This window comes from Sciurus vulgaris (assembly GCF_902686455.1).
Source record: "Sciurus vulgaris genome assembly, chromosome: 14".
Lineage (NCBI taxonomy): Eukaryota > Metazoa > Chordata > Mammalia > Rodentia > Sciuridae > Sciurus > Sciurus vulgaris.
Genome location: NC_136475.1, coordinates 30,475,044 through 30,488,784, shown reverse-complemented (window position 1 = coordinate 30,488,784; position 13,741 = coordinate 30,475,044). Strand labels below are relative to the sequence as shown.

At 46.8% G+C, this 13,741-nt stretch overlaps 1 protein-coding gene across 4 annotated transcripts in view; it reads right to left on the bottom strand.

The window, feature by feature from the left end:
- Positions 1-5,655: 5,655 nt before the first annotated feature.
- TET3 (tet methylcytosine dioxygenase 3) overlaps positions 5,656-13,741 on the bottom strand; it is a 98,765-nt gene continuing 90,679 nt past the window's right edge. For all 4 annotated transcript variants that reach the window (XM_079111505.1, XM_079111507.1, XM_079111506.1 and 1 more), the window contains one exon: positions 5,656-13,284. In XM_079111505.1, coding sequence (XP_078967631.1) covers positions 11,498-13,284 — 1,787 coding nt within the window. In that variant the 3' untranslated portion in view covers positions 5,656-11,497. The remainder of the gene's footprint in view (positions 13,285-13,741) is intronic.

Here is a 13,741-nt window from a genome sequence, read left to right as displayed (position 1 = left end):
AGGCAGAAGCAGGAGGATTGCAGGTTTGAAGTCACTCTCAGCAACTTAGCAAAGTTGTAAGCAACCTAGTGAGACACAGTCTCAAAGTAAAAAGGCTGGGGACCTGTCTCAAAATAAAAATGGCAGTGGTTAAACACCCTTGGGTTCAATTCCTATTTACCACCCCCCAGCTCCCCCCCCCAAAAAAAAAAAAAAAGAATGGCTTTGGCTATTCTGGGTCTTTTGTTCTCCCAAATGAATTTTAAGATTGTTCTTTCTAGTTTTGTGAAGAAGAATGTCATTGGTGTTTTGATAGGAATTTCATTGGACTATGATGTTACAGTATGATGGTCATTTTAACAATATGAATTCTGCCTATCCATGAACATGGAACATCTTTCCATTTTCTTGAATCTTCTTTGATTTCTTTCTTCAATATTCTATAGTCTTTATCATAGAGGTCTTTTACATCCTTGATTAAATTTATTCCTCGTGTGTCATTGTTGTTGTTTTGTGATTGTGAATGGGATTGTTTTCCTAGATTCTTTCTCAGCAGGTTCATTATTGGTATATAGGAAAGCTGTTGATTTTGTAACTGCTATTTTGTGGAGTTTATTAGCTTTAGCAATCTTCTAGTGGAGCTTTTTGGATTTTTCCAAGTATAGGATCATATCCTCTGCAAACAGTGATAATTTGACTTCTTTGTTTCATATTTTTATCCTTTTTATTTCCTTCTCTTGCCTAATCATTATGTATATATTTTAAATTGTTATGGTTTATATTTGAGGTATCCTCCAAAAACTCATGTGTGACCAATGCAAGAAAGTTCAAAGGTGAAAAGACTGGGTTATGAAAACCTAAACTAATCAGTGCATTAATCTCCTGATAGATAACTAGGTGGTAACTGTGGGCAGGTAGGGTGTGGCAGAGGAAGTGGTCACTGCGGGTGTGTCTTGGGATTTATAGTTTGTCTGTGGTGAGGGGAGTGCTTGCTCCCCCTCCTTCCCTCCCTCCCTTCGCCCCTCCCTCTCCCTCCCCATTCCCTTCTCCCCCCTCCCTGGTGCCATGCTTCCAGCTGCTTTCCTCTGCCATACTTTTCTGCTATGATGTTCTGCCTTACCTGAGGCCCTGGGTAATGGAGTTGGCCATCTATGAACTGAGACCTCTGAAGCTGCGGGTCCCCAGATAAACTTTTCTTTCTCTAATTTTTCTTGTCAGGTCTTTTGGTCACAGCAGTAAAAAAAAAAACTGACTAAAACATAAAGTGTGTGTGCGGAGGGATGCTAGAACAGAACCCAGGGTCTCACTCATGCTAGGCAAGCCCTCTACCACTGAACCACACCCCAGGCTTTTGCTGTATATTCTTTCCTGTTCTATAGCTGTTTCCTGATCTTCTACTTTATTTATTTTCTTCCCTACAGCATCATTTGTGCATTTTGGCTAAATAGGCATGACTTTGTTATCTAGTAGTCTTGCTTTGGTGGAGTAGGTGAGATGTCTACCCTTTCATATTTCTTACAAAAGACTCTTTCAATTCTTAATGTTGGTTTGTTATTTCTGCCGTAAAACTTTATATTTGTCTTAAATTCATTTTGTCTCCTGTTTATTCATGCTCTTCTAAGTAAAATCTCCCTAATCTTTTTGCTCTTATTGATCCTTTTCTTTATTTGGAGTACTTTCAGAGCTTAGACCAATCTTTTAATGGAATTTAAAAGGAGTGAGTTTTGGGTGGTCTTTCTGGAATGACTTTCAGCCTGGAAACCCTTCATATTGAGGGACCACTTGGAAGTACCAAGGAGATGATTAGAGAAAGACACCAAGTGGCCTGTAAGGTCCTAGATATGCAAATTGGGCCAGGTCCTGCGAGGCCCTTGGACAAAGTTAAGATGCGTACCTTATCCTGAGAACGGCATCAGTTGGGGAATATGGAGCAGTATTTCAGGCAAATAGTATTGTCCAATTTGTTTTTCAGAAAGACTATGTAAATAGACTAGCTTGGGCAAGCTGGGCAGGGAAATCAAATAGAAACTGGAATCCAAGCCTTTCAAATATCAGTACCTGTTGAAAATACCCTAAAGAGCACCAGTCTCTTCTATAGAGCCACCTTGTTATAAACTGTGCCTCTCTTGTCCATAAACCTGCATGCTCTAAGCTCTGCTTATGGGCAGATGTCCAACAGCAAGGACAGTATGTGTCCCTTGGGAATATGGGTCTTAGGGTACAGAAAAAATGGGCAAGATACTGGGGGTAGAATACAGATTTGATGGGTGTCAGAATGTGACCAGGAGAAAAATGGGAACTTGACAGAGTTGTCAGTTTTAGTCGTGTTGCATTTAACACTTTGACTCTACCAAATGACCACCTAGAGCTACCCAGCAGCCTAAACCCTTGGAGACCAGGGATGGACATGGTTTTGAAAATCATTGGCATTGGGGTCATACTTGAGACCTGGTGGCTCAATAGGGTCCTTGAGGGAAAGGCTGTAGCTGTGGAAATTGAGTCAATTCTCTTGCGGGCATTAGTATTTAAAAGACATGAAGGTACAAGGGGGTCCATGAAGAGGGGTAGAAGACTTTTGGGTCCTGTTGTTACCAGCCATGGATCCTGGGAGCAGAATGTTTCTTGAGGGATAAAGGGACACAGAGTCAAGACTTCAGAGATCAGCAAGGACAAGGCGCTTGGGCCTGGAAGACAGCTCTTTATGGAGGAACAGGGCGTGGGCAAGTGAGTGACATGGAAGTTGAAGCCTGGAGGTTATCGATGCCTGCAGAAATGTGGCAGTGGCAGGATGACCTAGGAAAGTGTGAGTCTGAGGAAGAGCAGCAGCAGGCCTGGGCAGCCCTGAGAGGTTGGGATGGGGAGAAAAGGAGCGACTGCGAAGCATATTCCCAAGGAGCGGCAAAGGTAGAGATTTAGAGTAAGTCAGCGGAAGGGGCACCAAGGAGCAGGGATTGGAGTGTAGAGAAGAGGGTGAGGATACAGGAGGGTGGCTTGAGGTGGAGGACAGGAAGTTGGGCAAGGTCCTTCAGGCCAGAGGGGCTTCTCAGTAGGGGAGGAAAGGGGGTGTTACCAAGACTGGTGGGAGTGGGAGAGGGGCTGGGGTTGGAGGGATCCAGTGTTTGACAAAACTTTGTCTTCTGTGGCATCCTTGACAGGACCAGGCACTAGACTATGTGGGTTGAACATATTTCCAGGGCCTTTTTCCTCCTCCAGAATGGCGAGAGCCTAGTATTTACAGAGTATAGCGGGAGGGATAACAATGACTAATAGCTCTTCAGGGTTAGGAAGGCTGTAAGAGCACCAGTGAGAGAAGGTTTGATAAGGTTGTTGACCGTGCTGTCTGGACAGGGACAATGAGTACTCTGACAAAGTGAAGACTCAAAATAGGGAGGATGGGTTAGAGTCCATTTGAGATGGCTAAGCTTCAAGTGCTGTGTGAAGCATTCAAGAAACGAATCTTGGTCAAAACTTCGTATATGTCAAGAGTAACACTGGCTCTTATCATCTGCCATACCCCTAATGCCTGGCAGTTTTATTTCTGTAGTATTCGTTTTTATCCACGTATCAATTTTATGTCATATCATCAGCCTGTTTTACAAAGTGAATGGCACAGGGAGACAGAACTGCTCAGCTTACATCATGCATTTGGGAAACGGAGCCACCTTCTCTCCAGAGCCTCCAATGTGTTTTAGCTGATTAAAAACTTAATAAACCTTGGTGTGCATTTATAAAAATGCCATGAGCAGATCATCCTGTGTGTCTGCTTGGCATGGACCTGTAGGATACCATCTGGATGAAGACGTTCATGTCTGAGTGTCCCAATGTGAAGAATGATGCTCTAGGCATGACAAGACGGGGGTGTGGTGGATAGGGCCTGGCACTGTTCCAAGGAGAGTTGGAGAATTAAAGATGTAGTTATGCGGTGGAGGGGGACTTACTGTGGTGCTGCTACAGTAGAAAGAAATTCAGTGGGTGAGCTTGGAAGAAGGTTTGGAATAGTATAATTGATACGTGCAACAGGTCGGGAAGTTAAAGAGCTTGAAAACTTGGAGATGATTAAATGCTTCTGTATCAATACAATGAAACACTAGGTGACTTCTGTATTAGTCGTCTTCGTGTCACTGTGACCAAAGTACCTGACAAGGACAACACAGAGGAAGTTGTTTATTTTGGCTCACAATTTCACAGATTTAGTCCATGGCTGGTTGACTCTATTGCTCTGGGATTTAAAGGTGGAGAACACCATAGCAGAAGTGTGTGGCAGAGGCAAGCTGCTCAGGACATAGCAGCCAGGAAGCAGAGAAGATTCCCGGGGGAAGATGCACCTTCCAAGGCACATCCCCAGTGACCTACCTTCTCCAGCTCTGCCTCACCTGCCTACAGTTACCACCCAGCAAGTCCATTCAAACCAGAATAGACCGAGTAGGTCAGAGCTCTCATAATCTAATCATTTTTCCCTCTGAATATTTCTGTGTTGACACAGGAGCTTTTTTGGGGCGGGGGGAACGCTTCATATCCAAACCATATTTGAAAAGATGTAGCTCCATATAATTGATATTTAAATATATATTAAGTGAAAAAAGTGACAGTATTACTGTATTCCACTTTTAAAAATACATATACACACATGGTCATATATACATACTGAGAAAATGTTTGCAACCACTAATATTCTTGTGTGGAATTTCAGATAATTTTAAAAAGGTGTCTTCTAATTCTACATTGAACATGGACTTTGTCTAAGAAATGAGGGCATATTTACAGCCACCCAGTAGTGAAATCAGCCCCTGCTGAAGCAGGACTTGCCCACCCTCCCCTCAGACTCTGAAGTTGGGGCCACCATGACAGAGACTTAGGAAGGAACTCTATCTCACAGGAAAACAAGTTACAAAACAGTGTGATCCTGCTTTTGTGAAAATACAAAGAAATTTGAGGACCCCTGGATAGACTAGAAGGTTCTACCTACGGAGACCTCCCCACGAGTTTTATGCAAGTGAAACAAAATGGGAGATGAAAACCTCTGAGCTAATCACCTGTTAGAGCTGTGAAGCTTTTAGTTAGATGCCCTCAGAGATGAGCTTTCCTGTTGTGGGAGGTTTTGTGGATGGCTGGGGTGCTTGTCTCAGACACTGGATTGATTCCGGTGCTGTTTCAAGTCGGAGGAAGGAGAAGATAGGACAGCTTTCCTGCCCCTTTATTCTTCCCTCTCCTCCTTCCTCAGTACAGGGTTCCCCTTTTTATAAGAACAGCCACATCAGAATCAGCAACCTGAAATAAAGAGGGTAGCTCTAGGTATGGGGCCTTAGGGAACCTCCTCTTCCCAGGGACAGCAGACTCTCGGGTTCCATCTTTGCCCCTCCCTACTAGACTCAGATTCCATGATCCTCTGCACGGGTAAAAATTTTAATGGAGGGTGGGGGGATTGCCAAGTTGGGGGACAAAGGAAAAGAAAACAACAGGAGAAACAGATGGGGGAAATGCCACCTCATTATACCCAGATTTAACAGCAGTCCTTGAACATGGTTTTATTTATCTGGGTGCATAATGGACAAGGACAGTTAGCAATGAAGGCTTCATTTGTGCATCTACACCCACGCTGGAAGGGTGAGGTTACAGGGTCCCTGAGTGTCAAAATGAAATCCTGGTTTAAGGAGGAAAGAAAGAATCCACACTGAATTTGAGTGCAAAAAATAAATATAAAATTTATTAAAACACCCACAATATTTTAAAGATACCAGGAGTAATACAGTTCACAAACCCAATTGTTTGTGTAAATTATAATAAAATACAAATCAAAAAAGGATACATACTTGCAATTTCTAGGCACCCTAAATTAAATTTACTGAAACACTGGGGGAGAAGGGAGGGTAAGGGAAGGGGGTAGCTCAGGAGGCAAACCAATAAAGTGGAAGGAAAAAAATATTAACAAAAAGGTAAAAATTATACAAAATAAAATTATCAGCATAAATTTACTGTACTAAGAGTATCTACAGTTTAATACACATCCTATTGCCTTGAGACATAGCAAAAATCTACCATTCATCCATCAACCCCAGATAAACTTCATTTCAAGTAGCCACAGTTTACAAAGTCAAGACGGAATATTCAAGTATGGTTGTTAAGTTCACCTCCATTGGAAGCCAAGTAACCAAACAGGAATTCAAAGAGATAAGAAATAAAACACATCGGAAAGCTACAAGGGCTCTAGATTAAGCCTAACGTGTTAATAATATGCCACAAGACGACCTGTCCTTGTTTCTTTAACACATGAAAAAGAAATGACATCACTCCTGTTTTTCTCCCCTTTTCCCCTCAAAAGAAAAAAGGAAAGGTACTGGAAGGGAGGAAATTTGCGATGTCCAAATGAGCCAATTGGTATTTAAGTCCCCGTGTGAAGAGTGACGAGTTCCCCCTGAATGACGGGTAGTCAAAACGAGGAGAGCACAAACAATACCACTACAAAAAGCATCCCTGATATCAGAATAGAAGCATAGGAGGAAGTAGGCCAAATAGCTCACTGATTCTTAGACAAAAATCAACTTTAGACCTGGCATATGTGCGCTGAGGTCTCTGCTCAGGGGAGGAGCCTATTGCTTTGCTCTTGCCAGCAGCTCTGCAGAAGGACTGGCGCACGTGCGTGCGGGACGGCATGACCTAGGCTGGGGCATGAACCTCGGTGTTATTTTGGTCCAGGGTGTGATGAAGCTAGCCAGGTACTACAGCCGAGGCAGCTGGCTAATAAAAGTAGGTTTTGAAGGAGTCATTTCAAATGACAGCAACCGTGACTGAGAAAGCACGATGAGATGGGCAGAAGAGATTCACATTTTATTCTAAAGCAAAACTTAAAAGGAAACAAAGAAGCCGACCACACTCCTTCCTTTAGGCGTTCTGCCATCTTAACTGCTGAAGAATGAAAACCAAAGTGACCCCAGATTCTTCAAGGTCAAGCATGTCATCAAATGGACAACCTGCAGGTCTCAGACCCTCATGGAATCTACTGAAGTCGTCATGATGTCCTGTTTTTGAGGTATTTAAAAAAATTGTGACAGTGGATGATGCAAAATGGAGCTTCCTGTTGAGTTCTAAAACATCAACTTCTGTGGACCCAAGGAGAAATTTAGCACCAACTAAAAAGCAGCCTCAGTGGCACTGAGGGACAAAGAAAGCTCCTGCCTGCAGTCTGAACCTGGCAGGCAGCAGAAGCCATGCTGGGGCAGACTGGGACCAGCAAAGGAATGAACCCCTTGTCTACAGTGGCCCCAGCTGGTGTCAGAAGAGGAAGGAGCTCCCTCTGGACCCCTCAGCGTGCCCCTTCGAGACTCCCAGGAAATCTGCTTAGCACCCTGGGCCATAGGAGGAAATAAGTGGCTCTGGCTATGGGGACGCCTGCCTTGCTAGGAGAGGCAGGAGTATCTGACTCCCGTTCCTCAAAGACATCACCCCCAAGCCCTCCCCACTTTCTTCCTCTTCGGGCCTGAGAAGACAGGCATGAAACCAAAGCACCTGCTGAGCCGGACAGGCCCACCACCACCCTCAGCAAGGGAGCAAGCTACCTTCTCACCTTGCCTTAGTTTGGCCACCAAGGGAAGAACCATAAAACAAAACACAAAAATTGCTCAGAGCAGATTACAGCATGGTAAACAGAGGTCTAAGAAGACAGCACCAAACGAGGGGGGGGGGGGAAGCCAAGAGAGACTGGAGCCCACCTTGTTTTTGGTTGGTTGTGGTTTCAGAACGTTGATAGCACCTCAGCGAGACAGGATCGGGGACAGTCACATTAAAACACCATAGCACCATTTTATTTAGTCTATTCAATTCATAAAAATGCTTCCTAGTCCATAAAACACACTTCAGTAACAAAAGGAAAGAGATATTGGTTGAGGCACGTCAGGGATATATCAGTTTTCCACCAGCTTTGCCTTGGTTTGTGATCTCATGGTGGTTAAACTTCAGGAGAAAAGTCTGGCTGGATATCTCTCAGTGAAGCCAGGTCACATCTACTTATCATCAACCATCCTCACACATCTGCTGCTGTCTAAAACAAAGCAATTAAGCTCTGCTACTTCTTTCCTTGCTTTAGCACTTTAAAAATCTCTTGCTCTGCAAACTACTGTTTCCAAAAAAGACAGGTGGAAGGACCAGAGGGGACAGGTATCAATCTCTTTCCATGCACACCATTGTCAACTCAGTGAGAAGGCAAAGCAGCACCCAGGAAGCTAGGGGTATGGGGAACTTAGGACCTGCTAAAAGCCAGACCCAAAACAAAACCCCCTAAATCCATGCAACACCTTTAGTCAAGCTTGCCAATGGCAAGACGGTGGTTTCTTGAGCTAGCACCAGTTATTTTGTGAGAACCTGCTGCAAAGTGATTTTTCTTTTAAAAAATCTCTTAGCACAGAACTTTGCAAGTACTTCCCTTGCATGCAACAGGAAGGGAAAACACAACAAAGCAAAAAAAGGAACTGAACATTTGCACTGCATGTGGATGGTCCGTGGACGGGGCACACTGGGGAGATGACAGTAAGACTCCATCATTTTCTGTTGCTATATTATCATTCTTAAAACTTGGTCATGCTGTTAGGTTCTTCAGTTGCAATGGCTTTATTTTTCTTCTCATGATAAAAATGTCAATCATCTTTAGGACTTAAAAAAATGATAGTGCCAGTAAAAAATAAAAATTTGATTTTTCTCTTTAAGAAGCCTTCAGCAGCAAGGGGGGATAAAGAGCTGTGCATAGTTACTTTTAAAATATACGTCTAAAGCATGCTAATTTCAATGACTGAGATTTGAGGTAGGTTATACATGTAGTGTGTAAAAATCAGCAATGGGCTTGAGCGCGGCAACAGCACCACCCAACTCTCAGAACACGCCTGGTGGGAAAGGGGGGCGTCCCACAGAGACCGCCTCCTGCCAGCCTCTCAGCTCCTAGCCAGGAAGCTTATGACCCAAGGCTGTGTGGGCTGGGGGACAGACGTCACATGCTTTGAGCTTGTATTGTTTTCTCCTTTCATCTAATGGCTTTGCTACCAAAGGGTGGCGAGGGGAAGAGTATATTTAACATACATCAGAGAGATCCACACATGCCAAGTATCAGAAATCACCTGGGTTACACTCAGGACCTTCCAAACCAACAGCCAACCTGGGGCTTCCACGGGTCATACAGACGGTCACATTCTCCAAATGTTTCGTAAAATATCATATTTCTTGCTTAAGATCATTTAAAATGAAGTTTTCAAGGCACCCCCGCATCTACCTAAGCACGGAGTCAAATGAGACCTGCATAAAAGTACTGATGCGATAAGCAAAATAGCATTTAAAGGACCCAACTTTTCCTCAAAACTAGAAAAATTAGCATGCTCATTAAAGACTCTGCTTCCTTTAGCTTGTCAAACTGAAGGTCAGAGGTTTTCCTATAAATCTGAGTTCTGAATAATTCTAAATCCTGATAAACTCTTGGGTATTTATTTCAAAATCAATAATATTTCATTTTTGTCCTGTAAAATAAATGCAACTTTACAGAATATGGTAAAAGTGGAGGATAGACAAAGCACGTTAAATATTCAGCTACTATTTACAATTTCTCCCACAATTACATGTTAAAACGTACTTTTTTTTTTTCAAGTTGCTGTTTAAATCTAGGCAAAAGTGCTTAAAAAAATCTTTCGCTATTTACAGTTAAAACCAGACCACATAAATGCTCAGGACATCTCACAGCGACTCTCCACCAGTGCTTCCAAAGGGCTACAGTGAACACCTGGCGGGTCGGTTCTCAGCTCTTCCACAAGGCACCTGGAAGCTCAGGAGCTTGCCTTTAGCATTGTCATCTGATTGTTAGACTCGACTTATGAAGACCTACATCTGAATAAAACTGCTTACATATCTGATGTTCACCCTCAGGGCTTGGCTGTCATTCACCATGTGGCCCCCATCTCCCTACCCCGTGTCCTGACAAAACCCCCCACTCACCATACACATCCACGAGGGTAGCTTGAGATCATCTCTGCTAATACCACAGGAAAAATGAACACTCCAAGAAGTGTGACTTGTAGACGAGGGCTACTTCCACTTGTCAGGCCCAACCTCTCTTAACAATGTCACTAAAATTAAGCACCACATTCTCATTTCAAAGAACTGAACGAATGCACCAGAATTTTAGAATGGGTGTGTTACAGGAGGGTGGAGAGGCAAGGAACGAAAAAAGAAAATGGAGTAAATGGAGAACTGGCACCAATGAAGGAGGAAAATCATAGCAACCTGTTGAAAATGTTTGACTCTTGCACTTTAAAATTAAGTGGAGGCCCCACCCCCTGCAGAGCATGGAGGGGGTGGGCTGGGGCATGCACCATTGTCCACTGTGGAGATCCAGGAATAAGGACAGATGTGGTAACTGCTGTTACACTGGTTTGCTGAGCTCCCACAGGACACGACTGGCCCAAGAGTCAAGAAAGTCCCAGCACAATACTAGAGCACCAGCTCCGCACAGCCCAGCACCAAGGGCAGAACCATGCAGGCTCTCCGCTGCTTGGATTCAACTTGCTTTTAGAGAACAGTAGCCCTTTTGCAGCATCAGCACAGACTTTGGGGCGATTCTGAAAAACTGCCACTGAGACAAATTCCTTCAGCCCAGCATTCACTGGCTTATCAAGGTGGTGGAGAGGACTCCTGGGAGCCTCTCAACTCCTGCTCCAGCATGAGGTGCTGCCTAGCAAACCATGACATCGGGACTTGGTAAATAACGGACAGACAGGATTCAGTGTGGAGACTAGCAAGCTTGAAGCTGTCTACTTCCACCCTGGTTTCTGGGGAAATCAACACCAGGGTCTCTGGGGCTGGGCCTGGGGTGCCCCTGCCCTGCCACCAACCGGAAAGGGGCCCCAGATGGTTTTCTACAGTTTCTCCCATCCTGCTGGAGAGGATGAGGCTGTCCCAAGGGCTCCCTTGCCTGTGGGGAGGGATGAATGGACTGGGGGCTACACGCTGCACTTGGCTCATGAGGGGCAGATGACTGAGAACCTGTCAGCTCCCAAGAGGCCAGGCTCGCCAGGCAGGAACGAGCACTGTGGGCCTTTCCTGCCCTCTGTTACCATTACTACTGTCGCTTTAAAAAAATCCAATAAATACACATTTTAAATGGAATTTAAAACTACTCCTTTGTGAAAGGACACTATAAACTTTCTTTCCATTATTGTGATATACAAGGATAGAGTTTTAAAAACAAAATAAAACCCCTCAAACAAGGGGAAAAATAAAACAACGTGGAGATATAAATATTAAGATCACGGAAAAATCACCCGACAGCCGTAGTTTCTTCTTCAAAGTGCTGGGGACGAGGGGGGGGGGAGGGGCGGGTCAGTTCTGAGGTTTGGACCATAAATACATATATATGATAGGCATATCCATATATGTATGTATAGATAGAAAGACTTCTGCACCCCCAACCCGCCCCCGGTGTGAGGGCAAAAGCACCAGAGGCAGCTCGGGCCGGGCCCGACGCTGAGGTACGCTGGCTCCCTGGCACCTAGATCCAGCGGCTGTAGGGGCCAGTGACCTTCGTGTAGGCGTAAGAGGACACGGTGACCGCTGAGTCTGTGGGCACGGCCAGTGCCTGCCGGGTGGGGACAGCCCCCTTCTTCTCCTTGTGCTGGGGCTCAGGGACCATGGCACCCCCCCACTTGCGCTTCTTCCCGTACAGCTTGGCCTCCTGCTGGCCCAGGCCCAGTCGGGCAGCCTCCTCCTGTCGGGCCCGTGCCCGCTCTGCCAGCTGCTTCATCTTGGCTTCCCAGAGGGCCAGCCCGTGGTTGGGCTGGTTGAGGTTCTTGTGCTGGTAGAAGACCAGCGAGATGCGGGTGGGGTGGCAGCGGTTGGGCTTCTTGAGTGGTGTAGTGGCGTGCAGCTCCCGCCGGGCACACTCGATGAGGATGGAGCCATGGGCAGGGGCCACAGCCACGCCGCCGATATTCTCATCTAGGAAGTTGTGTTCGCTGTCCGACCACAGCTCTTCCTCCTCCTCCTCCACGCCAGCGCCGCCCTTCTCCTCCTTCACAGTTCCCTTGCTGGGGGGCTCCTCAGCTGTTCCCTCCTCCAGGCTGAAGGGGTCCCACAGCTTCTCCTCTGACTTCAGGGCCCCAAACAGCTTCTCGCTGGAGCCCAGGGGCATGCCAAAGGCCTGCCAGGCTTTATCCAGCTGGCTGGCCCCAGGGGTGGGAATTCTTCCCTCCTCCCCTTTCATGGGGTTCCACAACTTGTCTTGGAACCCTGCACCACCTTTCAGGGCAGAGTTGAAATCCCCTGTCCCCACCCAACATGGCTTCTCAGTCAGGCCAGGTCCAGTCAAGGCTGAGGTGTTATTCCCAAACTTACAAGGGCTCCACGGTTTGCCTCGAAGCCGTCCTCCAGGATGGGGAGCTGACTGCTGCCCATCGCCAGCAAACAGACCCCACTGGCCATCTGGGAAGTGCGAAGGTGTCAGACAGCTGGTCCCAAAAGAACTAAGCTTGTCGGGGACGACAGCAGGACTCTCCCCTGAAGGGAACATGCCCCAGCTGCCACCCACACTGTTAGTCCTCTTGGGGGACATGGTTGGGCCTCCTGAGTACTGTCCCCATAGGTGATTGGCTCCCCCATTCTGAGATGCCTCAGGCAAAGGTGTTTTGCCCAGCTTACCAGGGTCTCTGGTTACAGATTCGGCCTGGGCCAGTGCGTCTACTGGCTCTTGCTTGATGGATCTGTTATAGCAGTTGGAGCTCTGAGCAAAGGGAGAGGGGTCCCTGGATGCTGGGTGGAGCTGGGGGGCCTTGGGAAGCAGATACTCCTTGGGGCCTGGGTAAGCAGGCTGCTGGTGGTGAGGAGTGGGGTGGTGGGTGTCCGTGGGAACAGCCTGGCCAGGTAGCTCGGCAAACTCAGCACCACCGTAGGCTGGGCTCAGGCTGTTGTGCAGAGCATGGAGATCTGGCTTCTTCTCAAAACTGCTGCTGCTGCTGCCACTGTGCCCCCAGGTGCCAGGACCCAGGAACTGAGAGGGGAAAACAGGGTTGCTGGGTGGAAAGCCATAGTAACTGAATGAGGGAAGAGCGTACTTGGAGTGGAACCCGTTGACGGAGGTCAGGCTGGGCTGTGCATAGTAGGAGTGGTAGGAGTACACGCTGTTCATGCTGTAAGGGTCGGAGGGCCGGCAATTGCCCAGCACCGAGTAGCTCTCCACCACAGAGTTGCCGCTGTACTTGAAGGAGCTGAAGTGGTTCTGCGGCTCCACCTTGAGGGAGGGCTTCAGGCTTTGCTGGGACAATCCACCCTTCAGAGACAGGCCTGGGGAGAGCAGAAGGCAAGGTGGAAAGGAGCCGAGAACACCACAGCCTGGCAAGGTCGGGGTGGAGGACAGGGGAAGGGACCTTCCTCCTTCCCTGAGATGTGTCCTCTTTCTGGTGGGAGAGGCAGGACAGGTGAGGTGCTGAGACTTACCCAGTTCAGGATCTGGACTTACTTTCTGGATGCCCCTGAGCATAGGTCCCACTTTGGGTGTGAGAAAGTGGCTTGCAGTCCTCACACTTCCCCAGGGAATTCCCCAAGTTTTCACCAAAGCACCACTACCACATGCTGGGTCAGGGTCACTAGACACAAGAACCCAGGTGCCTACTACCCTCTGTATTAGCAAGTCCACAAACCCCGGGGCAATGCACCTTTCCTCAGACTCCAGGGGATGCGTGAACATGCTAGAGAAGCCAGTGCTCCCATCCACCAAGCTCAGTTCCCTGGACAGAACCAG